Below are 26,056 nucleotides of genomic sequence, written 5' to 3'. Positions count from 1 at the left end.
CCTGAATAATGCAATCACAAAGTTAAATTCAGTACCTCTGTGAGCTATGAACTATCAGTTTATCAGAGAATTCACAGAGGCTTGTTTAAAAGTGTGATTTTATTCATTGGATGAGTTCCAGAGATAGTAAAATGTCTAACAAGGATTTTAGGTTTTGTACGCTGTTTATATTATGTAAAATGTTATGTACTGAATGCTAGATTCATTATATGTTTTGGCAATTATAGACCTGAATTTTCGCACCATGTCTGCAAAAATACAAATACATACCATTCTACATTGATTGGACTTGTTCTCCTATTAATGTCTGCATTCTGTGTAACAGAATGTCTTATTGTAGTTAATGCTTTTCAATTAAAACCATAATTAAGATAAACCCTTTTTTTTTAAGTAAGTTAGCAAATAATATGTATAGTAGGCAGGTTTACTTCTGTGTGAATATGCTTTACTAGGAGCCTTCTAATTTCTTTTTTCTTGATGTAGCTCAGATTTGTTTATGTATCCCTCTGTTATCTGTTATATAGTGCATTTTGCTGGAACCACATATTTTTCTTGACAAGTTTAAAAAAAAATAGAAAAGTTTCAATTTTAAAAAGCAATGAACCTGGTAAATGGAACAAAGGCAGTTTGAAGGAACTTTCTTTTAGCCAAGGTGGTAAATAATCAACAAAGATATACAATGAAGGTTGTATGAAAGCACACTAGGACCAAACTGATGCTTAGATATAGTATAGTAGTTTTAAGTACATTCTCTTTAAAGATTAATGTAACAGTTGTCTTGCTAGACTTACTTCAAATCCTGCTGTAAAGGAAATCACTCAAGTGACAACACAGGGCTTGAGATGGAACTAGGTATTATCAAATACTAATGTAGTATTACTAATACTAATTAGTATTATCAAATACTAATGTATCCTTAGGCTGGGTGGAGCTCTTGGTGATAATGATTGACATCTAATTGTTGAACTAAATAGTGTAACATTAAATGGTATTAAATGTATAGTTGTAGTATTTGAGAAGCAGAAGCATTTTTAGGTTGAAATTCATTACTTACTTGTGCTTCAACATCTGTTAATTTGCGGGTCTGTTCAGCTGTTTGATTTAGTAAGTTTGTGCCTATTTCAATCATTACTGCAGTCTGGTTCTGCACTGCAGTTTGCTGGATCTCTACCATTTCTTTCTTCATACTGTCTTGGATGTAATTCTCAAGCTACATGGGAAAGGAAAGAGAGAAGATAGTTGCATTCTTTAAATGTTGGAAAGGGGAGTAGTACAGTAAGCCTGCTTGCTGCCTTGCTGAACAAATTTGTTCCTTGTCCTTGTTATATATTTATGTGAAGTTTCCCAATGGTAAGTTCTGTGAGAGGAAGGGCAAATGTGATAAGGAATGTGTGGCCACTCATTTTCTAAAGGAAGGAACTGAGATTTGCAGTGGTAGATAGAAGGTACAGTGGTAAGAATGCTTGTGGGCACTTGGAAGATTTTTCCGCCTTAGTGCTCCCACTATTTTAACCATCAGAGGAGCTTCACCAGCTTTGGCAGCGATGGGAATTTTTTAGAAGACAAAAGTTTAAGAGTTTAGTCATCTTCCTGTATTTACACTTAAATATTTTCAAAAGCATTTTTCATCACATGACTAGAAGTCAGAGGAGAGGTCAGATGTCATTTAACACTCTTACATGCACATTTTTATCAGAGAGAATTTCAAATAAAGACATGAAACAATAGAAAAACCTATAAATACTTTAAATGCTTAGGATTTAGGACTGCAAAAGTTGTTTAAAATACTTAATTCTGAATTAATTTCTGTATTTGGGCTTTTTAGTAGCCATTTTATAACGCAGTACTCAGCCTTCAAGGAAAGCAAGGAGAAAATAAGTAGCAAGGATAAAATTAAAGTAACCTTTTATATGTCTCCTTCCACCTGTCTGGATTATCAAAAAGCCCACACTTTTTTAATATCATTTTCTCAGTAACATTGCAAATACTTCGTATTTCTTTCATGGCTTATGTTTGAACTCAAAAATCCAGGCTATGTGATTTCATTTTTTTCCATTGACTGCGGAAATTTTTAGAAATTTCTAGAATCCAACTTCTACTTCAACACTGTTCTAATAAGAGATCCATAATAAATTTTAAGCTTCATGTTGTACCTACAAAGAGGATACTAGCTAATAAAAAATAGCTAATGTCATTAAGCACTAATTATAACACATCACCAATTCCTAATCTAAGTAAAATGGTAAAACAGGTTGGTATCTTGAATTTTTAAAAATATTATTTTGATAATGCTATCTTGATATGAGTGATGGCTTCTAGTAAGGAGAAACTTTGAACATTTCTGCGTAGCTACTTTCCATATCAGTGAGGAAAAAACATCCTATGATTTCATATTCTATCAAACCACTGATCAGATACAACCATTTCACTTCTGACCAGCTTAAAGTAAACTGGTGTGAGACATCTCAGATATCAAAGAGCTACTGTATGAGAAAGCATTGAAAATATTGCATCATCTTTAATTTAGAAAAAAGGCCCACAAAAAGTAAAAAGAAAGACAGCAATAAATAGACCAACAAAGATAGATTGTTCATGAGCTTTGATTCTTTCGTGAAATAGTTGTGGATATTAAAACTCAGTCTTCAGGGTTGGTTCCTTGTTCACTAGAAATCAGAATGAGAATCTCAGCGAAGTCATCTCCGCATACAGGATTACAGAACTGCATGACTTCTTTGAAATTGTTATCGCTGAGTTATTCCAAAACACACAACTAGAAAATGAGTTAATTCTGGGCTTAAAGGTAAGGTAAACATTTTATGGTAGGCTTAGGGAATTGCCCAGTTCAAACACACAGCTGTAAGGTTGCTCTGATTACAGTATGCAAAACCTGTGATTACAATTTAAGGCATCTGGTGGTTCTGGTTGCCAGATTTTTATTCCCCTTGTCACCATACTGGCAACCTTAGAAATAAGTTGTTTAGACACGGAGATCTGTATTTTCATAATTTATCTTATTTGAATATCTGTTAAGTATAAGCATATCTCCAAATATCTGACCTCTTTCAAGTAATCTCTCATTTATGAGGTGAATTCTAAGTCATTGAAGTATTCTCTTGATTCCAGTTTAATGGTTTGCCTTCACATCTGTTTTTCAACTTAAAAATAGTCAATAAGTAACTTAGGGACTATGGTATCTATGCTTAATTGAAAGCATGAAATATGAGCACCAAAAGGGATTTATATTAAGATTTAAAGCCAGTTTCATTATCTGACTTATTTATTCTAATTTAGAGTGACACAAAGCATCAAAATGATATTGACCTATTAAGTGGCTTTGGAGCTTCTTGGGTTTCTTTCCCTAAAAGTCCTACAAAGTATGATTACATAAATCTCTTCTGTTTTTTGCCTCATATTCACTAATCCTTTCCCACTTTTGTACATTCTCTGCATGCACACATCATAAAATCTCTTTTCCTGACCTGAACCAAGATACACACTCATCCCTCTCTGCTTATGTTCCACCCTCTCTTCATCATAATATGCAAAACTGTAGAAAGCAGGACTTTTTACAACTACATTTCCTAATTTTTTTAAGTGGCAGGTGCTTTCATCTTTCTTCAAAGAATTATGTTCATCTAAAATGCCCACCATCTCCCACTGAGCTTAGTGAGAGCAGAACATGTTCCCATTGCATACTCTCAGAAAGCAAGGCCCTCAGCTTTCCCTGAGAGGGAGGTGGAAGAACTTTTTTAATTCAGACTCGAGTTCCCACACCCATGGCTGAGCTTCATTGACAACTCTGAGGATTAGCAGCCATTTTGCAGGACTGCAGTTCTTTGTGGCACAGTTCTTTGTAGGGTACTATTCATCAGCTCCTGCCAAGGAGCCTCCTTCCTTTGTAAGCAGTAGCACACTCAGAAATTTCTGAAGGGAGAAGAATAGGCTGGGTCATTTAAAAGAGGGAAGGACACAGGAATGAATGCTGCAGTCCCCATCCGCCAGCTGGGAAGTTTGGCAGTTTGGTTTGAACAGCATGTCTGTCTTCCTCAATATTTTGCTCAAAGTTGGAGGGTGCAGCAGCGATTATTTGCCAGATTTCTCCTTTGTCATGTAGCTAGTTACGGGAAGATAATTTTTAATCTCTTTTTAATTCAAATAATATTTGGCATGTATCAGAATGGTGTTGATATATCGTAACCTTGATTACATAATGGTTATTTTGGACAAAGAAATTGTCAAAACCTAACAGCTGACTATTAGTGATGCATCTTCCTTCAGAAATTCTGTTTTTGAGGGACTAAGTCAATCAACGAGTCCTAACTTAAGGAAATTACAGGGGAAAGGGAAGGAGGTATTAATACATTCAGTTTTGAAAGAAAGGATATTTGATAGCATTTCAGTGATTCTTTGTGGGATTTTTTTACAAAACATTCTATCTTTTTGTGTAAGAAGTTAGCTTACATGTATTTTGGAATAAAGTAAATATAAAAATGAAAACACAGATGGGGAAAAAACATGCCTCAAAGTATGCTTACATTGCAAAAACATCTGGGAAAATTGAAATAATTTCATAGTTAAGATCTGTAACAGTTATAGTGATGCATTTTTAGAGAGAAAAAATTCTCTAAGGTCATCACTTTGGGGATGTGTCATGGTTTATTACTTCAAATTATATAAAATCATAAAGTTTGATGAAAATGCTTTAGCTAAGTTGCCAAAAAAACAAGGACAGGTCATTCCAACACAATGGTTTTATAGCCAAGACTTTTTTAAGCAAGCTTTAAATTTACAAGAAAGAAAAGATGACATATGGAGTATGCAGTAAAAGAAATTTGTTTTCTAACCATAAGCAGAGATAGTATTAATCGTTTATGAAGAGTTGTCAGTACTTATTCAAATGAAAAGCCTTCCTGACTGCTATCGTATAGTTTGTGTACATATTGCAGAACAATTTTACGAAGAATCAATTACTTATTTTTGCATTTCAAAGACACTTTGACTTACCATTGTTTTCATTTACAGTTACAGATGAGAGCTTGCTTTTGTTCTTTGCTGCCAAATGTTTAATCTGTACTAATTAAACAGTAGTCACATTCCTGTCAGCATTTATAGCTACATGAATACATACATCACTTCTTTGCCAAATGCTACGCCATATAAATGGTATAAATAATATGGGCTGCTTGTTTTTCTTATATAGAATTTGTCAGTTATTGGAGCAGGCTTTCCAAATAAAGTTTAGTGATTTTCTTAATGTTTATAATCTGATTCTGTCAACTGTAACATTTATTTTCAGGGAGAGATAATGTTAATCATGAGTTTCTATATAGTACTGTGTCCTGTATGAACAGGTTGTATTACAACACATGTCGTATGTTTACTCATCTAATAGAGATACAGAGAAAATTGCAGGGCACATGACATGAATGCAACGTTTTTTCCTCTAACTTTTGTTTTGAATTTCCAAGAGTGGAGTAGATCCAGCAGAAAACCTAGCAACAGAAAATACAACATTTATAGCTAGGCATTTTTTGAATGCTTTACTTTACATTTGAGCTACAGTGTTTGACATACTGTAGAAGCCTGGGCAGGAAGGCGTGAACTGTCAACTGAGGGTCAATCCGCTAGAAGGGGGGATCAAGACCATCAAAAGATCCTCAAAGTCCCCCAGCCTATTTCTAGAAAGGTCCAGAAGAACAGATTGTGCTTGATGACTCCTTTACTTGAAGAGTGAGAAACTTAATCCCAGGGTGGGGAAAACTCACATATAGAAGGGTACCCTCCAAAGCCCGGGTGGCAGCACCAGGACCTTGGACACCCTCTCAGCTGGATTGATGCTGGACCCAGGACTGGATATCTACTTTCCTCTCCAATCTGACATCTCTTCCTTGCTATATCTTTTCTCTCTGTTATTCTTTTATTGATCTTATTATTAGAAGATAGGGGCAAACATATGCCAATTTCCATGCCAAGCGTGTAGTTTGTTAATAAAAATTTGTGAGCTTTTTTTTTCTGAACCCTTTTGGCTTTTGCCACTCTTTTTCAAACAGAGGCATCTACAAATTTTGGGTGTTGTCTTCTGCATAGGAGTGAGATGTGACATATAGTAAGCTGTCAAAAGCTTTGTGAGTTATTGTTCTCATCCCTACTAAAAATGTCCTGTGCTTCATTCAAAACTTACCTTTGTGAATTTAAACCATAGAAACTTAATCAGCCCTTCCAATATCTGTGGTCATCATCCTGGTATTTTATTCCCCAAGATGTTCAGTATATTCACAAAAGTGAGCAAGACGGAAAATGTCCTTAAGCGTCCATAATCAGTTTTGCTTAGTTCTAGTGACAGGGCCAAATACAAAAACTGCTGATGAGTCTCACCAGTTCTTTTCAAAATACGTTTTCAAAGTACAGATGAGACCTTCCTACTTCTCATATTCCAGATGTCTTGATTTATCTTTAACGCAGTAATGCTTGGTCTTAGTTGCCCTGCCCTTTTTTCAGAGTGGCTGTGATCTTTGGATTGTGGCCACATCTGGTTTCTTCATGAGTCATCTGAAGTAGAATTTAGCCCATAAATTGGAACATTTTTTTCAAACTCTGTGCCAATGTGCAATTGTCTCATTGTAGAAGATTATCCTTATATGCCATAAAATCCTTAAATTTCTGGTTCATAAATACATTTTTGTACATAAAGACAAAAATATAGGGTTTTAAAAGACTATTTTAACATACTTAACTTTCAATTAAGATACTAAGTATTTAAATTGGGGTTTTGTAGTATAATTGAAGTCTCTACAGGAGGAAGGGTTTCTTGGGATGAGCCACCTTGGATCCTTGGATATGGTTAACGGTGAAATGTAATGTAGTATTTAAAAAAGAAGAAAACATGGTCACAGTTTCATCACAGCACTTCATATAAGCAATATGTAGTATTTTACCTATGGATATATATATCTATGCTACACATGCTGCTTAATGTGCATGTATGTAATGCACGGAGGACCATGTTGCCAGGCTCTCCATATGTGCTTATATTTGTGTTTCCGTATCACTCGTATGTGATATGTGTTGCTGTTGTGAAGGCAAAATACTGTACAGATTTCAGTTTTGCAGACAGTTTTATTCTCTTCAGAAAAGCTTTTCATACTTGTTTTCACAGTCTGTCAATGTTGCTACTGCTTAAAGTCAGAATAGAAATAGAAGGGTCATTATCCCTTCCAAAAGTCATTTATCTTGACAGACCTAAGGGAACACATTTTTAAGGGCATTGCATCAATCCCCATCAATCAGACTTTAGGCTATTTTAAATCAGCTTTTAATAAAATAATTTATTTCTCTATGTTTTCTGAAAGTCAGTTATCAATTTTAGTAGCTTGTAACTTTTGGAAAATAATAATACACTGCAGAAGGAAAAAAGCAACATTTTAAATTGTTGCTTTTTTTCCCTTTTTTTTTGCTTTCTTTCCCTACAGCAGGATGTCCCCATGGTCTATGTGCTGTTTCTCAAGGGAGGGAAAAAATTCTTTTGGGAATGTATATGGGAATGCTTGAGATGTCTCTACACTCTTAGATTCTTACATACCCCATCGAACATGTCTGCCTGTCCAGACCTCTGGCTAAGATTTTTCTCTTATCTTATTTTCCTGTCAGCAAACAAAAGGTGAAAAGCACATCATAAATGAATACTATCTGGAAGTGAGCTGAGATTTACTGGAAAATATTCAAGCTAAAATTGTGTAATAAAATACTAAAGATTTAAATGCTAATTATTCAAATAGTAAATACAGACTTTAAAGTAAATGATATGCAGGAAATGGTTCTGTTAATTACTCTTGTGCATTAAATGAAACCTTACCAAGTTATTCTCACATCTGATTACATTTCACTTAGACAAAGCTATTTGTTATGCTTGTATAATTTACACTTGCTAGCAGAAAAAATCGCCCCCCCTTTACTTGCAATAATTTACTTAAATAAAAACTAATTACGTCATTAATATAACATGAAACAAAATGCATGAAATGCCTTCATTGTCTATGCAAATATTTATGAAGAATGACTTTCTGTTCTTGAATGGAAATATTTTGTACCTAATACTAAAAGTTATTACAGCACAATCATACTTTCTACTGTATGTTTTGAACTACTACGAATGTTACAATCCAAGTGATGATGCGGAAAAAAAAAGAGCACATAGAAAAAGGGAAGAGACTTTGAGAGCTGAAACAGTCCCACAGGCTGCTGTAGAGCTGAGCTCCCACCATTCCAAACTCTGAGCTTGTTTTGTACACATGATGCCACACTACTGCTTTCCTAACTAATGTGCATTTTCAGGTGTTTTGTCATTTGGAGGATGACATGGGTTCTTCATACTATATATGGTGCATATAGTTTCTATGGAGCATTTGGGGGGGAGTTGTACATTAAATTGCAAATGAAAAATGTTGTTGAGATTTCAAAAAAATGTTATTAATAGAAACTAAATAGTCAACTTTACAACTGTTTAATAGTATGAATTTAGGTAAGAAACTAATCTGGAAAAAAATTAACAACAATATCTTCAAAATTAAAATCAATTATTTGGTGATTAACCATACTCATTAAGAATTAAGGCTGTTCATTAAGGCAATAATTTAAGATTCTGAATTACCATTTTTCAGGATCTCAGCTAAGTGGTATTTCTCTTAGAAATCAGGGAAGGAATTCATAAAGTTCCCATTAGTCTAAAAATAAGAATAAATAAATAAATAGTGTGAGTCATGAATGGCATTTTGCCGAAGTTCAGTAGCACTGAAGCCAGGAAGACAAGAAGCCAGTGATGCTTCTGCCATTCACCGCAATGAATATAAATATTTTTCATTATATACCACAAGCCATCAATATTCAAAATTAGAATTCTTTATGTATAAACAGTATAAGAAATACTGCTAATCAATATTTAATTCTTAAATACTAGGTTGTGGCATTCAGCTGTAATTTCACAAATTAAATATTCAAACTTTTTGCAGACAAGCCTACATGTTCTCAGTCATATCTTATACTTGTATGCTACCATCAATCAGGGAATCAGGACTTTACCAGACTGCTGTAAAGTTGAGATTCTGCCCTAAAAAGATGATATCTGAAAAAACACTTGCTATCCCAGATCTAAACAATCCTTTCCCGTTTGCATTTTTTTCCATTTCACTGAGTAATAGGCAGCTGAAATAAATTTACTATCAGATATGCTGGTGGGGATACTTATGACATTTTTTATGAAAAGCATTGGCTATGTAGCCTTATAAACTTTACAAAATATTTAGCAAATTTATCTGCCACAGACAAAGCCATTTATCTTTTTTTATCTAAGAATATCAAGTGATTTTTTTTATGAACTCCTCTTTCAACAGGACTGGCTGTTTTAGAGAATAGCTCATGACGTGGTGGAGCAAATCAGAGTACGAGTTTGTTAAGAAATATGAAGCAAATTCCTCTTTTCAAAGCATGTTATTGGGGAAGTGAAAAAGAGCTAGGCATTCACAGTTCATTCTCAGTATTGCTTTCTAGGGAAGCAGTCATCTTGCATTCCACTTCCAACCAGAAGGAAGAATGATTTGGAGTTCAAGGATCAAACTAGTTAGGAAGCTGTGGAACACAATTAGTCCCTTTTGTAAGCTATAAAACTGGGTGTCTCCTGTTTCAAATCTATATTTACAGAGCATCTTCCAGCATGAAAAATCATTAGATTTTCTTTTAAGCTTCACAGATAAGGAAACTGAAAGCATTTTTAGTAGTTCTTAAACTTTGCAACATACTGACATCTAATTATAGTTTATGGTGCTTTTCTAAGATCTTTTTTTGAAGAAGTTTCAATGATGATGCTACCAAGAGACAACCAGTCATCTGAGCTGAAGGCCTGAAAATTTCTAATGCTCAAGACTTTGGGGAAGTACAAGTCAGCTGCTGATTTTAGTTTTGAAGGACTGAATTTCTTTGCTAAGAATGCATGCACTGATTTTGGAGGGGGGGAAATGTAGTTTCCTCTCAAGTGCTGTAGGCTCTTTTTTGAAGACATGCTGCATCTTTCTCTTTACTGTTTCCATTGATAATATGTTAGATGGGCTGGGGGGGGTGTAGGGTGTCTGAAAAGCTGCTACATTTACATCACCAGCCTGAAAATTCCTCACTTGCTGGACTAGACCTGTCAGAGAACTTCTCTGAGGTTTCCAAAACATTGGGAAGGGAAAGCAGGACCCCAAAACCAAAATAGGCTTAACTCTGACTACAGAAGGCACTAAGGGCTGCCTTAAGTAATAGAAGCTCAGGTTAACCTTAGCTTAGTTTGAAAAATTAGCATCTTGATATGTTCTTGTCAAATGCCACTTACTTATTTCTCTTTGCTGATCCATTAGCACAGTTAAGAGGCTTTAATGCAAAAGCTTCTGAGGAATTTCATGCTTGAAAGATAAAACAGGAAGCTACTGTGTTAAGCTACTGCGTTAAGAGTGGACAAACACAAATATTTGGAAGCAAGATCAGTGCATATAGACAGCATATTGCAGAAACAAAATGTAGTGTGTGATAAAGAAAAAAATTTTAATTATGTAATCCTGATTAAAAATACATTTTTTTGTGCCTCAATAGCTCAGATTAGCCATCTAAAAGCAGGTAGTTTAATTTTTTGGAACAGGAACAAGATGACAAGTCTTTCCATCCATTGCTTGCAATAGTTCCACAGAAGGTCTGTGGTACCCTCTAAGCACTCAGGCAGTGATGGAAAGTCACCACTTGAGCTGAGTTCCTGAAAGCCTGACACCAGGCAGCTGCCAGTTGGTGCCCTTCGATGAAGACCAGAAACTGAAGCCAGATTCTCACCCTAAAAAAATGATACTGTTGGCATTAATAGTAGTAGAAGAGGAAGAACTCTCAGCAAAAATGACTGAGAACCAAAGCTATGCACTATAGGGTCGATATTTTATGGGAGGACACTGTTCCCTGTCTGTCAAGATGAGATGAGAAGGGCCACTGAAGAGGGAGACTTCTAAATGCACTTTCCAGAGACTCTCTGTTGGATGCAAGACTCTGCTCTCAAGATGAGTAACCACATTAGCAATGGAGAAAGTACAATGACATAGATAATTCATGCATCTAGCCAGAAAAAGAAGCTATCTGTCTCAGACTTGAGAGGTGGGCCCATGCAAACCTCATAAATTTAAACAAGGCCAAGTGCACAGTCCTGAACCTGGGTCAGGGCAATCCCAAGCACAAACACACTCTTGGCAGTAAATGATTGAGACCAGGCCTAAGGAGGAGGATTTGGGAGTGTTGGTAGATGAGAGGGTGAACATGAGCCAGCAATGTGCACTTGCAGCCCATAAAGTCAATCATGTCCTGGGCTGCATCAAAAGGAACATGGCCAGCAGGTCAAAGGAGGTGATTCTGCCCCTCTAGTCTGTGCTTGTGAGGCCCCACCTGGAGTGCTGCATCCAGCCCTGGGTCTCCCAGCGTAAGAAGGGGACATGGACCTGTTTGAGTGGGTCCAAAGGAAGGCCACAAAGATGAACTTATGGCTGGAGAACCTCTCCTGTGAAGACAGGCTGAGAGTTGGGATTTTCCAGTCTGGAGAAGAGAAGGGTCTGGGAGACCTTAGAGCAGCTTTCCAGTACTTGAAGGGACTACAGGAAAGCTGCAGAAGGACGTTTTTCACAGGATCATGTAGTGATAGGACAAGGTGGAATGGCCTTAAGCTGAAGGAGAGTAGGTTCAGGTTAGATAGCTGGAAGAAATTCTTTGCTGTGAGGGTGGTGAGGCACTGGAACAGGTTGCCCAGGGAAGTTGTGGACTCCCCATCCCTGCAAGTGTTCAAGGCCAGATTGTTTGGAGCTCAGAGTAACCTGGTCTAGTGGAAGGTGTGCCTGCCCACAGCAGGGTAGTTGGAACTAGATGACCTTTTAGGTTCCTTCCAACCCAAATCATTCTATGATTCTGTGAACTCTCAGGAGAGTATCCACACAGTGGAAGGTTAAAAACAAATCTAACAATAAGGACAAACAAATCCAGGACTGAGAATCCTGAATAAGAAAAAAACATAGAGAAAAGGGACAGGCAGGAAGCTGGATAGCTTTAACAGAGGGAAAGATACGGGGGGTGGGGGGGGAAACCTGAAAATAATCTGTGTGAGCAGAATTTTAGAAACAGATGTATTAGGGATAGGAATTCTTAATGCCAATGAGTTGCAAAAGGGGACTGGAAGACTGCTCTTAAATCCAGCTGAGAGAAGGAATTATCTGGTTTGCTTGAAGTTTAAAAAGTATTGTATAGTTGGAAGGAAATTCACTGAGGAAAATTATGAGTGTGAAGGACTTGACTGGATGAGACTCTTGGGAGATGTTACTCCCATGTGGACTTGAGAGGGACAAGAAAAGGAAAATTTTTATTTCCTTATGATTAAAGTTATCACTGTTTTTTTCTATTCCAATAGGATCCTTGCTTAGAGGTGGTCCACATGAAATAAGCCTTAAAGCACACATCTACTCCATTATTAACTTACTTAAAATACTTTTTTCAGTAATTTTTTTTTAATACTTCTGAGTGAAACTAAACAGTTTCACTAAGAAGTCAATGGGAATTTTTCTACTTGTTTAGAGCAGAGCTAGGTTTTTTATGCTGTCCTCAGAGCCTTTTTAAAATAATAAAGTTTACCATAACAAAGAAGCTGAACTCAAGACATGCCTAAATTTTCTCTAGATGCAAGTCAAATAAACTTCTATGTCAGGGGAAAAAAATTAGGGTATTACTAACTATATTTAAACTTTCTTCCATAGCTGTAGTTGTCAGAATCCTTGCTTGTATGTGCTAAGATTTCAGCAGGTCAGATTGTTTATATTTGTTGCAGTTTATACTCTTTCTAAGGGTTAGGTTATTAGTCTTGGAGCTTACCTTCGAGTTATTTGAACTTTCTTTCATCACATCAGAGTACTTTTCAGAAAACATTCTCAGTAAGGCTCCAGTAGCAGTTACAATGGGGATTTTTAATTTACTATTACTTTATAGGCAAACGTTATATCTGACAGAAAATCTGCTATCAGGATGACAGTTTAACGTAAGTGAAAACACAAGGATAGTTAATATGGTCAAAGTTCAGACCTCATGCAAGGAAGCTCAGAGTTTTTTAAGTCAATTCCTTAAAAGAAGAAAATACAAGATTTTGTCCTTTTTACTTATTCACTTAAGCTGTCTTTTGCCTACTTTATCTTTTTTTTAAGCTGTTTAAGAAACTGGAAACTAATGTTCCCTTTGAATAGTTGAATTGCCCTGTTTGAAAAAAAATTCTGAAAAGAAAAGCAAAAATATGGAAATTGTTTCATTAAGTCTTCACCAGGAAATTTGCTTGAGTAAGAAAACTGTCTTAATGGACAGAGTATTGATGCAATAGTAAAGTATGGCAAGTGTGTTTTCCATTGCTACATATGTTTCTGCAGCTTTTTGATGTTTGAGTGTTAACATTTTGCACAGCTGAGATTGTCAGTTGACAGCTGGTACCATGGGAAAACGAGCCTACTACTTCTTGACAGATTGGCAGATTCTCCTTAAGGTGCGGGTTTATATGTCACTTTGAAACTGTGGGTTTGAACTAGTGTCTTGCAGGTAGTTACACCTTGTAAATGGAAAATGAGGAGGAAAATTGTTGCACAGAACATAATGTATTTCATGGGAAAAGACCTAAAGGAATTATATGAAATGTTTGATGTATGATGTCTACAAGTTCTGTCGAGGAGGACAAAACTGAAATGATTTTTAGGTGCCAGCAATCAAAATTAAACCTCTCAGCTTACCCTGATACCTCAGTGTCAGTCGGTGCATCAGGTCACATGATGAACAGCACCCCTGCTGTACACAGACGTCACTCCACGTGTGAGGGAGCTGCTGTGGGGGCTATGGCTATTGCCCAGGAAATGTCCTTTCCACTGAGCTGGGTGTCTCCCCATTCCCACACCCTGACAGAATGGAACAAAGAGGCTTTTTCCTTCCAGGATCACGCACATCAGGTGCAGGCCTGAACCAAAAGCGAGCATAGCGATGAAGCTGATACCGTGAGTGCAGGAGGTGAATGACTCCTAATGCCTGCAGCGTGAGAATGAACAGGTCTGCAGAGGTGTTGTTTGGACGGGGCTTAATACAGTGCTCAGTCATTTTATGCTACAGATTTTGAGAAGATCCTTCCATTTTTAAATGGATACAATTATTTTCTCCAAAGAAGAGAACTTTGTTTTTCTTTCTCCCTGTCAAAAAGTTCTTTTAAGTGGAGTGATAAAGATCAAACATTTGCTTAGTGTGTTTTCATATGGTTTTGACAAACAGTTTATTTTTAAAAAATACTAAAACATTGCTTCTGAAGTATCTCAAATTATCACATTCTATGAGAGATTATGCTGTACCCCACTAGAATGCTCTAACACACTAGTTTTGATTTTATACTGAATTACTCTGGTCCTTGCCAATGCTTTAGTACAGCTTTGGAAATGCACATAGCTATTTTCAATCTCTTGATAATTATATTATTAAAAGGTACTATGGAGTCTAACAATTGAATGCCTCTTAAAAGTATTTCAGTTGCTAATATTGAGAGAGCTGTAACGTATCAAGCAAGGCTTCCCCTCCCCCCAATCTAGACACTTAAATAATAAGTTGTCATACCTAAATATTCAATAAAATAGTCTGTTAAGCTCCCAACTGTGTTAGCACAAGCCATTGATTTTAATACCTGACCAAAATCAATGATGGATAGTTGATATGTTGTTCCTCAGAGCTTAAAAAACTATAGAGTTTTGGGTTTTGGGTTTTTTTTATTTTAAAAATCTATTGGGATGCTTGAGATCTGAATAAAAATACAAAATTAAAAAAATACTTTTTCCCTACAGTATTAAAGGGAGTATGAGCAAAACTAGGACACTTATATGCCACTTAGGTTTAACAGGAATCCTCAGAGAGACCTGAATTGGAAAGAAAGTTGCTGTCATCTAAGAATTCTGAAGTATTTGCTCATCTAGAGAGGAAAATGCTTCCTTACAGCTGCTGAGAATAATGTAGCTGTGACGAATATTAGATTTCTATTCATACTTTTATTAACAGAGGGGGAAGTTAATAGAGAGAGGATTGCATATTCTATCAGCCTTCCCTTGTTAGCAGTAAGACCTTTTTATGACCTTAGTAGGCCCCTGGAAGACTGTTAGCTAAACTTACAAAGCTACATATGGGCAGTATAAAGACAGCAGAAAAGTTCCTGTAGCTTCCCTCTCTCTCTCTCCAGACTAAGCCATAATGTGCTCCAAGTTGGAAAGAGAACAGATATCTTATAATCATATAAATTGTGGGATATGTTTGCTGAGCTTTGTAAACAACATCTTAATTTTAGGGTTAACCTGTTCTACAGACAGATAAAAACTAATGGAATTTTCAGTAATTACTTGGATCATAGCAAAAAAAAATTAAAAGGCATTTAAGGAGTAGTAATGCCTTTCCCTAGGCAGCTTGAAAACTGACACAGTGAGTGTTTGCAGAACTATTTAGGTGTGGGATTTTTTTTTATACAAAACATAGATCTGGATTTTGTAACCCAAGGAATTCTCTAACATCTCCTCTGAGCTTGATTTACTTGGAATAGACTTCAAGTTCAGCAAACAATATTTCATTTCTTTTCACTTGAGAATAAATACAATTCTTTTTTTGCCTCTGCCCCATTTCCTAGAAATGTCTGTTAAAGAAAATGAAACAATCCCACTATTTCCATTTATAAAGCACTTTTTAACTTATTGTATCTGTGAGGTTATTTGGTTTAACCTGTGTAATATGCCATATCTCTAAGGCACTTCTTAGTATTAAATTACTGTGATATACCTTTTTTCCCCCAAATGATTTGCCTTTTTATATTATCTGATGTTCCCGTTATTTTTCCACCTGTAATTCATATTTGGCCAGTCTGAGAAATTCAAGTAATAAAATAGCAAATGATAAGCCTTTGCTTATTTCTGAAACATCTTATTCAGTGCCATAGAAATTTTCCTTTTCTTGAAGGTTCTACGGTCCACTGACACATGGTTTTCTCATTGCTTTCACTGTTATTACCACAGACAAAATTCCTAGGGTGCATTTGGCCTACCAAAATATCTTCTGTGTGTGACAGCCTTGTTTCAGCTTTTTATTCAGGAGTCATCTTTTCCTATTTTCCCTTCTGCAGTCTGTACAGGAATCCTTAGGACTCCCATCGGTAGCTTACTGTTAATTAGATGCTGAAACCATTTTTGCCTGAAAGTATAGCTTGCATCTTCTGTTCCAGGAAGGCTTTTGTTTTTTACAATAAGAGTGGTGAGACACTGGAACAGGTTGCCTTGAGAAGTTGGAGATGCCCCATCCCTGGAAGTGTTCAAGGCTGGGCTGAATGGAGCTTTGAACAACCTGGTACAGTGGGAGGTGCTCCTGCTCGCAGCAAAGGAGTTGGAACAAGATGTTCTTTGAAGGTCTCTTCCAGCCCAAACCAGTCTGTGACTCTATGATGCTGTCAGAATGTGGGAATAGGAAAACACCAAACTCTATGGAAAGGCCATAAGTTCTGCTTTGACTCTTGTACCTAAGCTGGTTTTTAACAAGTGGGAAGCATAATGTTTATTTATATTCATATAATATTTGCACTCTAGTCCACAGTTCTACCTTCTACCTCTGGATTCTGAGGCTTACAAACTTCAGTGCCAAAGTAGTATGCAGAGTGAGAGTCATGCAGCATGCTAGTTTTCCCAGCTTCTTCAGCAGTGCTGATAGATCTGCCTCTTCAAGCAGGATTTCTGTTAAGTTTGCTATTCCACTGTTTCTCTCTTTTCCAGGCTGAAGAGGCAGACTGAACTTACACTAGGGAGCTAATTTATGCAGACTGAGGCACCTGATGAATCTCTGGTTTTGCCAGGTTCCAGAGAAAGATCCATGAGTGGCACTGCTCTGTTGAAGACCCTAATCTAAGATATGACACTGTGTCTTCTAAAGCAGTTGGCAATATTGTGCAAGTCTAGCCCTGTAATAATGGTAACAGTGGGGGAAGACTGTCTTACTTTGCCCCCATCCTGCATTTCAGCTAAAGCTGTGTAAAACCCCATGAAACAACAGATGCAACAGGAGGTTCTTGATATAAAGCATGTAAAAATTATTAAAGAAATAGTAATTAACTGAGCTGCTTAGCATTGTAAATAATACAATATGGTGCATATTCAAAAGCAAATACTGTACTCTGTAAAGGACACTATTAGACAGTCAGTGAGGATACTAGCTGTCGCATTTTGAAGGTTAGACATGGGTATCTGTATCTTCTAGGCCATTCTAAGCAATATGTATGTGATAGCTTAGGAATCAAGTAAATTATATTGTTTCTCTCGGTAAATTAAGGGGGGATGCACACTGTGGAATTTGTTCATAATTAACAAGAAAAGAGGAGCAGTAAATTATATTGTCTGTAAAATAAACACCAGTCTGAACCTCAGTCTACCTGCCAAAATTTCAAAGATATTCTAAAGGTTATGGTGTTAAATTTTATATGTTAAGTGGGTATGCAAACTAAAAGGACTGGGAACTGGCAATTCAGGCATCTCCAAGCTCATTTCCTATATGTACACTTGAAGAAAGAAAAAAGAAGAGAAATTAAGTACTTGATGTTGATAATTGGTGGAGAAAGTCTCCCAGTTTACTGTTTGGACCAGTCAAAGATGAGAAGCTTATGACTATGTTAATCACAAAACACAAAAAAGTGTATCTTGAATGCTAGCAAGAGAGTGGTTCAGTAAAACAAGACTCTGTTTATCACATTTTTTACTGATAACATCTCAGAGATGGCAAACTGTCAACTTCAATTGTCTTGTAGATCTGTACAAGAAAAATCTCATCTTCTTTGGTGGTTTCATGCAGTTTCATACCTGTATCACCAATTTGGTATTTGTGGAATGATGCAGAAATGGTCTTTGCAACATAGTTTTTAAACACATGCAAAAGTGTCTTTTCAAATCCTTTCGCTGAAATTTACCTACAGGATATTCAACAATAAACTGCATAGTTATATCATCCAGAGTACTGTGGAAACTTTATCTGGTAACATGTACTAATCTGAAAGTAAAAACATATTTTCTTTTGAGTCCTGCCAGTTCTCTTTTGCTTAGCAAATACATCGCTGATAGACAGAAACAAGCACTTTTCACAATAAGTAAAAACAGATGCATTACTCAAGAAAGGAATGCAGGATTCAGAGGCAGAATCATCTCTTGCGTACTTCAAAATCCAGCACTGTACAATATATTTGTCTTTGTCCATTGTGTGCTGATGGCTTTGCATGACAGTATGTCAGAATATCTTTTTGTATTTGAGAAATGAACTTCAGTATGACAATAATTACAACCTTTCGTTGGTAATTACTCATCAGAAATTATAAACATTCATTCTTGTATATATTAAAACATCTGATTTTGTTAGGCTTTAGAAAGAAACGTATTTCAAAGCAACAAATGGGTTTTGACTTTCGGGATATCATGACAAGGGAAAACGAATCTCATTTCAGAGTATACGAAGATTCTGCATTTCTATCAGCAATGCACCCATCAGTCTGCTGGGATAGTTCAGAATGAAGTTCTAATCTTAGGTTTAAATGTTGATTCCCAACACAGACTTTTATTTTCTAATCTTTTGATCTGCTGATAAACTACAAATAAATTACCCATATTCCATTTGCTGTAAGCAATTTGATCATACATTGTTTCTCAGCTGTTTGCATCAGGAAATACTAAGAAAAAATGACCTATTGCATTTACACTATTGCTTTGGACAGTCATATCTCCTGAATCATAGTCTAGTCAATGTACTAAGAAGCAAATTCAAGTCAGCATTCAGTTATTTCAATGTCTTACTACCTGAAAAAATGCAGTTCCTTGAGATCAAATACCACGATCCAAATGGTAAAGCTGACATTTATTCAGACAGAAATTTGTTTAATTGTTGAACTGAAAGGAATTGCCTGTCTTTTAGGACCATCTGAAAACCTGATGTTCTATATAAAAAGTTCCAAAATATAATAGCCAACATACATGTCTGTATTTAAAATTTCCAGTCTTGTATCTCATCTGTATACCAATCTGCTATCCTCTCAAATTAATTGAAGATTTTATTATTGAGAGATTTACTCTCCCTGCTGACATGCACATTAGAAAAAAAATCTTACACTTCAGTATAAAAATTGATCCCAACATAGGGAAAGACAAATAGAAAAGTTAATTTCAGGTATGTTACTACACAGTTCATCTAGGGTTTTGACCTTTGCTTCACAGTATCACTTACTGGCTTACTGCTAAACACTGGATTAGGTGGAATAGTGGTTTATTCTAGTATGTCATCTGAATGCTTAAACATAATCTACTTTTCAGAAGACATTCTCCAGTTTTATGTATGGCACGTACAGTAGTAGCATAAGGCATTATTAAAGTTCAGACCAAAAAAAAAAAAGGTATTTTCATGAAGAAGCAACTTGTAGTAACTGTAGGAAAAATTCTCCTGCTCTCTACACAGAAGGAGATCAGAAAAGAACCTGGATGTATGTAACTCATTTTCTTCCCATTGTGTTTGTCCATTAAGCAGATGAAGTGCACACTTCCCATGCGGTTCCATTCATACAACCCAGTGTTCATTCAGAAACAGAGCATTTCCTTTAGTTGATGGATTAAAGGCAGGAGAGGGGGAGGTGTGTAAAAATGTTTTGGGATGTGCAATAGTTCAGGAACAACATTTAAAGTTAATTCACACTAGAAGTTTGTAATGTGTTTTTTTACACAACTTCAAAACAAAACAGGTGCTGCCTCTTAAATGAACAAAAGTAACTTTTAAAGAGCAAGACCTAATGCTGGTTTTTGTGCAAGTTAATGTCAGGTTATATTTAAAACCAGTCTTATATTATACTTTCAGTTCACTAAAAAAAAATTAAGTGAACACAATTTTTTTGCCCTGCCTTGACTGATATTGCATGGTATTTTGGTAAGTTGAAATATGAACCTAAAACTGTGTATTAGTGGCCTTAAAAAGAACAGCAAATAAACTCTAAACAGCTTTAAAGGTTGTTGTTTGCTTTTCATCTTCACTTGCAGACCAGGTGTCTCTAGCAAAGCAAATCTGAGGAAAAGCTACTTTTTGTTGGAGGTTCTTTGTGAACAAAACAGATGACATTAAGAACAGGTGTTAAAATAGTGAAAAAAGCAAACAGCAATTATTTTACAGGATGTTTAGCTGTGGAACAGCTAGAAAAAAAAAATCAGGCTATTCTAAAGCATCTTATTTGGAAGTCTTTGCTCAAATGAAAGAAACGTTTCTGTCTAGTAAATCAGACTCTGTCTTTCAATCCCCCAAAGAACGGGTTAGAGATACTTATCCTATTCCTCTTAGAACTGATTTCCCAGGGACTGACAGGAAAAAGCATAGTTTTTACTAAATAAGGATGCTGGAATTTGTTTACTGGATTCTGTTTACCTGATGCCACTTATGATACTGTGTTTGCCTACTCAAGTAGCATTTAATACTGGAGTCTTGAGTGATTTTACTATTTATGTTAGGAAATTGCTTAGCAGCTGGGTAGATTGGACTGGTTTTACTTTGTGTGGTTTTCATCTTGCATTGCACATCTGTTAGTGTTGGTCTTAACACTACAATAGTGAGCATTGTAAATTAACAAGTAGAATGGTAAGTACATATATGGAGAGAAGTATGTTTGCCTGTTAGATTAAAAACACAAGAGCTACTCAACTGACATTATTTGGGTGCCTAAATTAAGCATCCTAAACCTATAAAGAGACATTTAGAGTCCCACACTGGAGCCTCCAAGTGTATGCATTTTGGATTTAAACTTCAAGGCTCATTTTCAGGTTGATGAAAACACTGTACTGTCTGCTTTGGAATGTGACTTCTGTTTCTTACACTCAAGTTTGCCAGCAGGTTTCTTTGATTGTATCATACTAGTTCTATAACTTTGTAACTGATGAGAGGAGTGAACCCTAATGCAAAATAATTTTATAGCTATGTATGAAGTGGCTACTCATTGTAGAAAACTGAATTCTCTCCGTTTCCAACACGTATTTCTTACATTAAAAAAAAAAAACAAAGACATCACTAGAACACTTATTTGGAAATACAATGTCAAGTCCTCAAGATACTTTTTGCTGAGAAGATAGGCGTCTCGGTATAGAACATAAATGCTTATAAGTTTACTATGCAATTAAAATGTATTATCACACTTTTTCAGGTACTAGTGAAATAAAGGGTTTTAAAATCAAAATCTGTTCAACTGCATAGCATTTTGAATCAAATTATTTTCTATAAAAAAAGTGAAATAGTTATCAGGTTAATTCTCCAGTAATATTAAGAATATGTACAGCATATATATCTGCTCTTTCAGATATAATGTTAAAAATGTTGCCACTTTCAGGTATAATGTTACAAATCTTTCCACATTGGCAATAAACATGTCATTTTCCCTTAGTTCCAAAGGAGTTGCATTAAAGGAAGCTTTGTGGCATCTGCAACACCTTTTCCAGAATATTTTCCTTTGAATGTTGTACATTTGAGTGGAAATGTTACAGGATGCAAAGAATATCCGCTAATGAACTTTCTTGAAATTCTATCACTTCACAGGACTAATTTCACTGCAAGTCTGACTTGCAGTCTTTGCTTAGAATTACAGTTCTTTATCAATGGCGCTTAATAGGTTAATTTCTGCATCCAACTTTTGAAATCACATTTCAGATAACATTTTTTAAACGTGCCCTGGATAAACGTACATTGCATATTCTTTGAATAGGGCTAGAATACCCCTTGTTAGTTATTTATAAATTAGTAGCTGGTTCTTCATGTCAGAAATTTCAGATGTGCCCACGATCCGCATCTGTATGTGGTTACTATTTGTCCAAGCAACTCCAGTATAATGACAAACTTTAAGGCATGATCTCTGCAGAACTGTGCGGTTCTCTGGTCCTTTCTAGTCAGTAAAGTTATATCCCCAGACTTCAAAAGAACTTTTTGACTGAAAGGTAATCCAAAAATCTATCTTAGACAATGCATTTTGTGAATTTAGAAACTGTTAGAGAAAACAAACATACAAACAATTAAAGAGATAACAGGATGTTGCAAACCAGATTTTTAGGACAGAAATCATATTACCCCACCTTCATTAACCACTGAGTGTTGTTTTCCATGATGTTCTCAAGTAGTTGCAGTCTTTGAACTGAATCATCATAGTCCAGCGGCGCATCCCTCTGCACCGCGTTGGACACGTACGGAGTGGAGGACCGGCAGTTGTCCGTCTCGGGCAGGAGGAAGGTGTAGCTGCACGACCCGTGCTGAACCTGGTACTGCTTCTTGCCTATCGTCTCCATAGTCTTACTGAAGGAGTTGTATCCTGAAGCTAGAAAGATACCGCAGCCCAAAAAGAAGCAGGCAGCCAGCTGCATTTTAATCCCTGCGGTAACGCGGCGGACCGAGAGAGCCTGGCTGCGCTGGCCGGAGCCCGGCCCTAGTTAACCTGCGGAGCAGCGGAGCGCTCTGCTGCCATGTGCCGCCAGGGCAGGGCTGGGCTTCTCTCCCTCCCTCGCTCCCTCCCTCTGGCGCCCGGGGCGGTGCGGCCGCTCCCGCCGTGCCCGCAGCTGTCAGGGAAGCAGCCGGGCCGGCCCCGCCTGGCCCACCGGCCCGCCGCCTTCCCTTCCGAGCTCCTGCCGCCCCGGCACCCTGATCAATCCCTTCCTGGCCCTTATATGATAAGTTGGGAGAGCGGGCAGACACCGGGAGCGGAGCTGCTCCTCCCTCCCCCGCTCGCCGGTGCCGGGAGGGGGGCACGGCGGAGCGGCTGGAGGGAGCGGGGCGGCGAGAGGAAACCCCAGGGAGGAGCCGGCAGAGCAGGACCCCTGCGAATTCCTGCGGCACGGCTCTAATTAAGGGTTTCCTAGACAGAGCAATCAGTTCCGATAGCCTCCAACTATGCTTGTAAATTATTTGCGGGGGTAATGGTTTTTAAACTCTTCCCCCTCCTTCCCCCCCCCCCCACCAAAAAAAAAAAAAAAGTTCCTGGGCTTGCTTATTCTTAAAAAAAAATTTTTTTTTTTTTAAATGCGCTGAACCAAGATGTAATTTAGTTGGTGTTTAAAGCATTGTGTAATAACAGAGAAAGATACTGTCCCAAGCATACAAAAGCAGGCATGGGCACGTCCTTGCGAACAGAACAAGGGGCTGTTTTTCAGCTGAACACAAACTTCATATTTTACTGAATCTCTGAGATGAATACTCACTTTTAAGCATATCTTTCAAGCTTAAAAAGCTTTCATATCTTAAAAAGCTTTACAAGCTTTTTATTTATTATTTTAAAGGCCCTTTTTTCTGTATGAAATGGCTTACTTTGGAAGTGTTAATGTTAATAAGAGTTAGAAATCACGAGTCAGCTGGGACTGGAAGAGGGAATAACCATCCATAGGCAGTGGCAGTAAGGCATGGCCCAGGAAGTGGCATGGCTGAATAGCAGTTACCCTGTCAGCTCTCCCTAGCCCAATTCTGTGCCCTTAGAAGTGAGAAATACCCATAAAAGGTGAGGGAAACTCTAATAAATTAAGTATTTGAAATGTATATGTAAGAGTAAAAAGGAGGTTACCCCTACTTCCCACTCCCATGATCTCTGCAGTAATCAGTCATCTTGAAAAAGTGGAAAATTACTAGCCAACTACCAGACCCTGGGAAAGAGTTCATTCCTCTGAAATTTTGGAAAAATTTACTTCTCTGTAGAAACAAAATGACTTCTTGAAACCAACATGATAGGACTCTGACTCCTGAAGACAAACTGCCTGATGAGATTTTGGCTAGGTCTGGATCTGGAAACTATAGATTTTTTTTTATTAAAATAAACAGAGAGAATGCCATGCTCATCAAACTAACATGAATTACTGACCAAAGTTTCTCTTATTCGAGGAAAATCCCAGCATGCCTTGGGATCTCTTAGGACAGATAGTCTTACATAATTTGCTGTATCTCATATAGTGTATTAATGTGGTTTTTACTTCTTAAATTGTGGTAGCCGTTTCCAGGGGTTGTCAAAAACAGTTGTAGCAGCTAAAATGCGTGTCTTACATTGTTGGAAGCTGCTGGGATTTCATTACATACTACACAGTTACCTCTGGAAAGGACAATCTCTAGACTTCAATTCTGGAGAATTCCAGAAAGATTCTAATTATATCTGGACTATGACAAGTGGAACCAATTTGTCAGATTTTTTCCTGTGGAGTATTCATCTGTCATTGTTCATCCTTCCAGCCAGAGGAAACAGAGGAATATGTTTGGAACAGTCTAGATTATTTTCTACAAAATGTACATATTTGGAGAGTTTGGTATATAAATTGTGCATTCTCTATCCCTTCAACTTTGTATTGCAATAGCAAAGCAGATTAATGTGATAGCTGCCTGCATTGATAACAAAAGTTTCAAACTTCTGTGTACTGATGTCTAACTTTCAGTGTATTAAAGTCTTCGAAAGGATTCAGTTTAATTACATGTGAATAACCGTATTTTGTGAGGTACTTGAGAAACCTGCTATTACCCAGGGAAGACAGAATGTAGCATTAGATTAATGCACTAGACTGTGTGAAGCATTTCTAAGTGTCTAACCAGACACTGAAATTCAGTATTTTCTGTTATTTGAGTACTTTAATTAATTTGCTAAGTTAAATGAGAATTTCCTATTATGACTTGTACTTGCTCTTAAATTGACGTGTTCTGTGTTTTCTTTTCCTTGAACAGCTAGTTCAAAAAATACAGGGCCATATCTTACTAGTCATTCCCCCTTTCCCCACCATTTGCTTATACTCAATAGAGTAGTGCTGAAAATTAGATTGCCCCAGCCCTGAAAATATCTGTCTCTTAATGAGGAAGAACTGGAGGATAATCTTTATTTTTATGATTATATTTTCATGGATTTTTTTTCATTCTTTAGCTATATATGAAATGTAAAGATGAAACTGGGCACTGTAGTCTTTTAGAAGTTTTCTTTTTAATCATTAGGCCTCTACTCAATGGACTATACATATATAAAAGGCAAGACTTAAGGAAGAGTCTGCTGAGAATTCATTAGACAGGATCTCTATGAGAGGCTTGATTAACTCAGTAGTTTCTGAATGGCTATGAAGAAGCTTGACATCTGTGTGCCACCCAAGTGAGTCGGATCACCACTGTAATCTGGCAGCTCAGTTTTGCTGGGTTTTTGAGGAGAGACTGGAGTGTCTCTAAAGGTTTGAACTGGAGTCTGTTTTCCTTTAGGAAAGGCTGAAGCATGACCCCCGGGAGGCCCTTGCGCTGTAATGGGGCCAGGAGAAAAACTGAACTTGGAGACTGCCTAGGAAGGCTTGCTGTATCCTGGGCCTCCACTAGGGAGAACTGTGGTTGTAGGAATACTGGAGAGAGAAACAAGTTCATCTTTTGCTGTATTTTTGGATAGATTTGTTTTTTGGGGTTTTTTGTTGTTGTTTTGAATCAATGAATGAATGAATGAGTAAATGGCCAGTTGCTATGGCAGCAATTTGGCAAAAAGGTATGGAAAGCACAGGTATTATTCTGAGAACTGACAACAGACTACTAGTGGAAGACTCTTACCAGCACACCAGGCATCACCAGTTAGTTACTGTTCACTGTGCTTCTCATCTAGCTCGTGGAGTAACCTGAAGTTCACCATGGCAATGTTTTCCCCAGCTTTTTCTTGATACTCGCAGGCTATAGGGGCAATAACTGGAATACAACCCCCAACACACATAACTGAGAGAGGGTTTTCTGTTTCCCCATCTGGGTCCAATGGACTCACTTTGCTTTTATGAAGTGTTCTGTCCTGCTGTCGGGAAAGTTAGTGAGCATTCACCTTGCCAACAAAATAAATATACATTGCTTTAACCCTTCACTGCAGGATAGTGCCGTATTTGGTACATCTTTTGGAGCATTTGATTGTGATCCTTCACCCTTTCTATCCCTTTGGGAGCAGCTTTCCCAGCTG

General features: G+C 37.1%; 1 protein-coding gene across 2 annotated transcripts in view; it reads right to left on the bottom strand.

Moving 5' to 3' along the window:
* Positions 1–22,641, bottom strand: part of ANGPT2 (angiopoietin 2) — a 41,251-nt gene extending 18,610 nt beyond the window's left edge. Inside the window, exons 1-2 of one of the 2 annotated variants that reach the window (XM_050316100.1) lie at positions 22,206–22,641; positions 1,055–1,210 (exon numbers count right to left, since the gene is read on the bottom strand). In XM_050316100.1, coding sequence (XP_050172057.1) covers positions 1,055–1,210; positions 22,206–22,490 — 441 coding nt within the window. In that variant the 5' untranslated portion in view covers positions 22,491–22,641. The remainder of the gene's footprint in view (positions 1–1,054; positions 1,211–22,205) is intronic. The other variant, XM_050316102.1, reaches the window with a different exon arrangement.
* Between the last annotated feature and the right edge of the window lie 3,415 nt (positions 22,642–26,056).

Source organism: Myiozetetes cayanensis, unplaced genomic scaffold (assembly GCF_022539395.1).
Source record: "Myiozetetes cayanensis isolate MyiCay16 unplaced genomic scaffold, myiCay2020 scf2-11, whole genome shotgun sequence".
NCBI lineage: Eukaryota > Metazoa > Chordata > Aves > Passeriformes > Tyrannidae > Myiozetetes > Myiozetetes cayanensis.
Note: the sequence above shows the minus strand (reverse complement) of the source record. Positions and strands in the feature narration are given on the sequence as shown.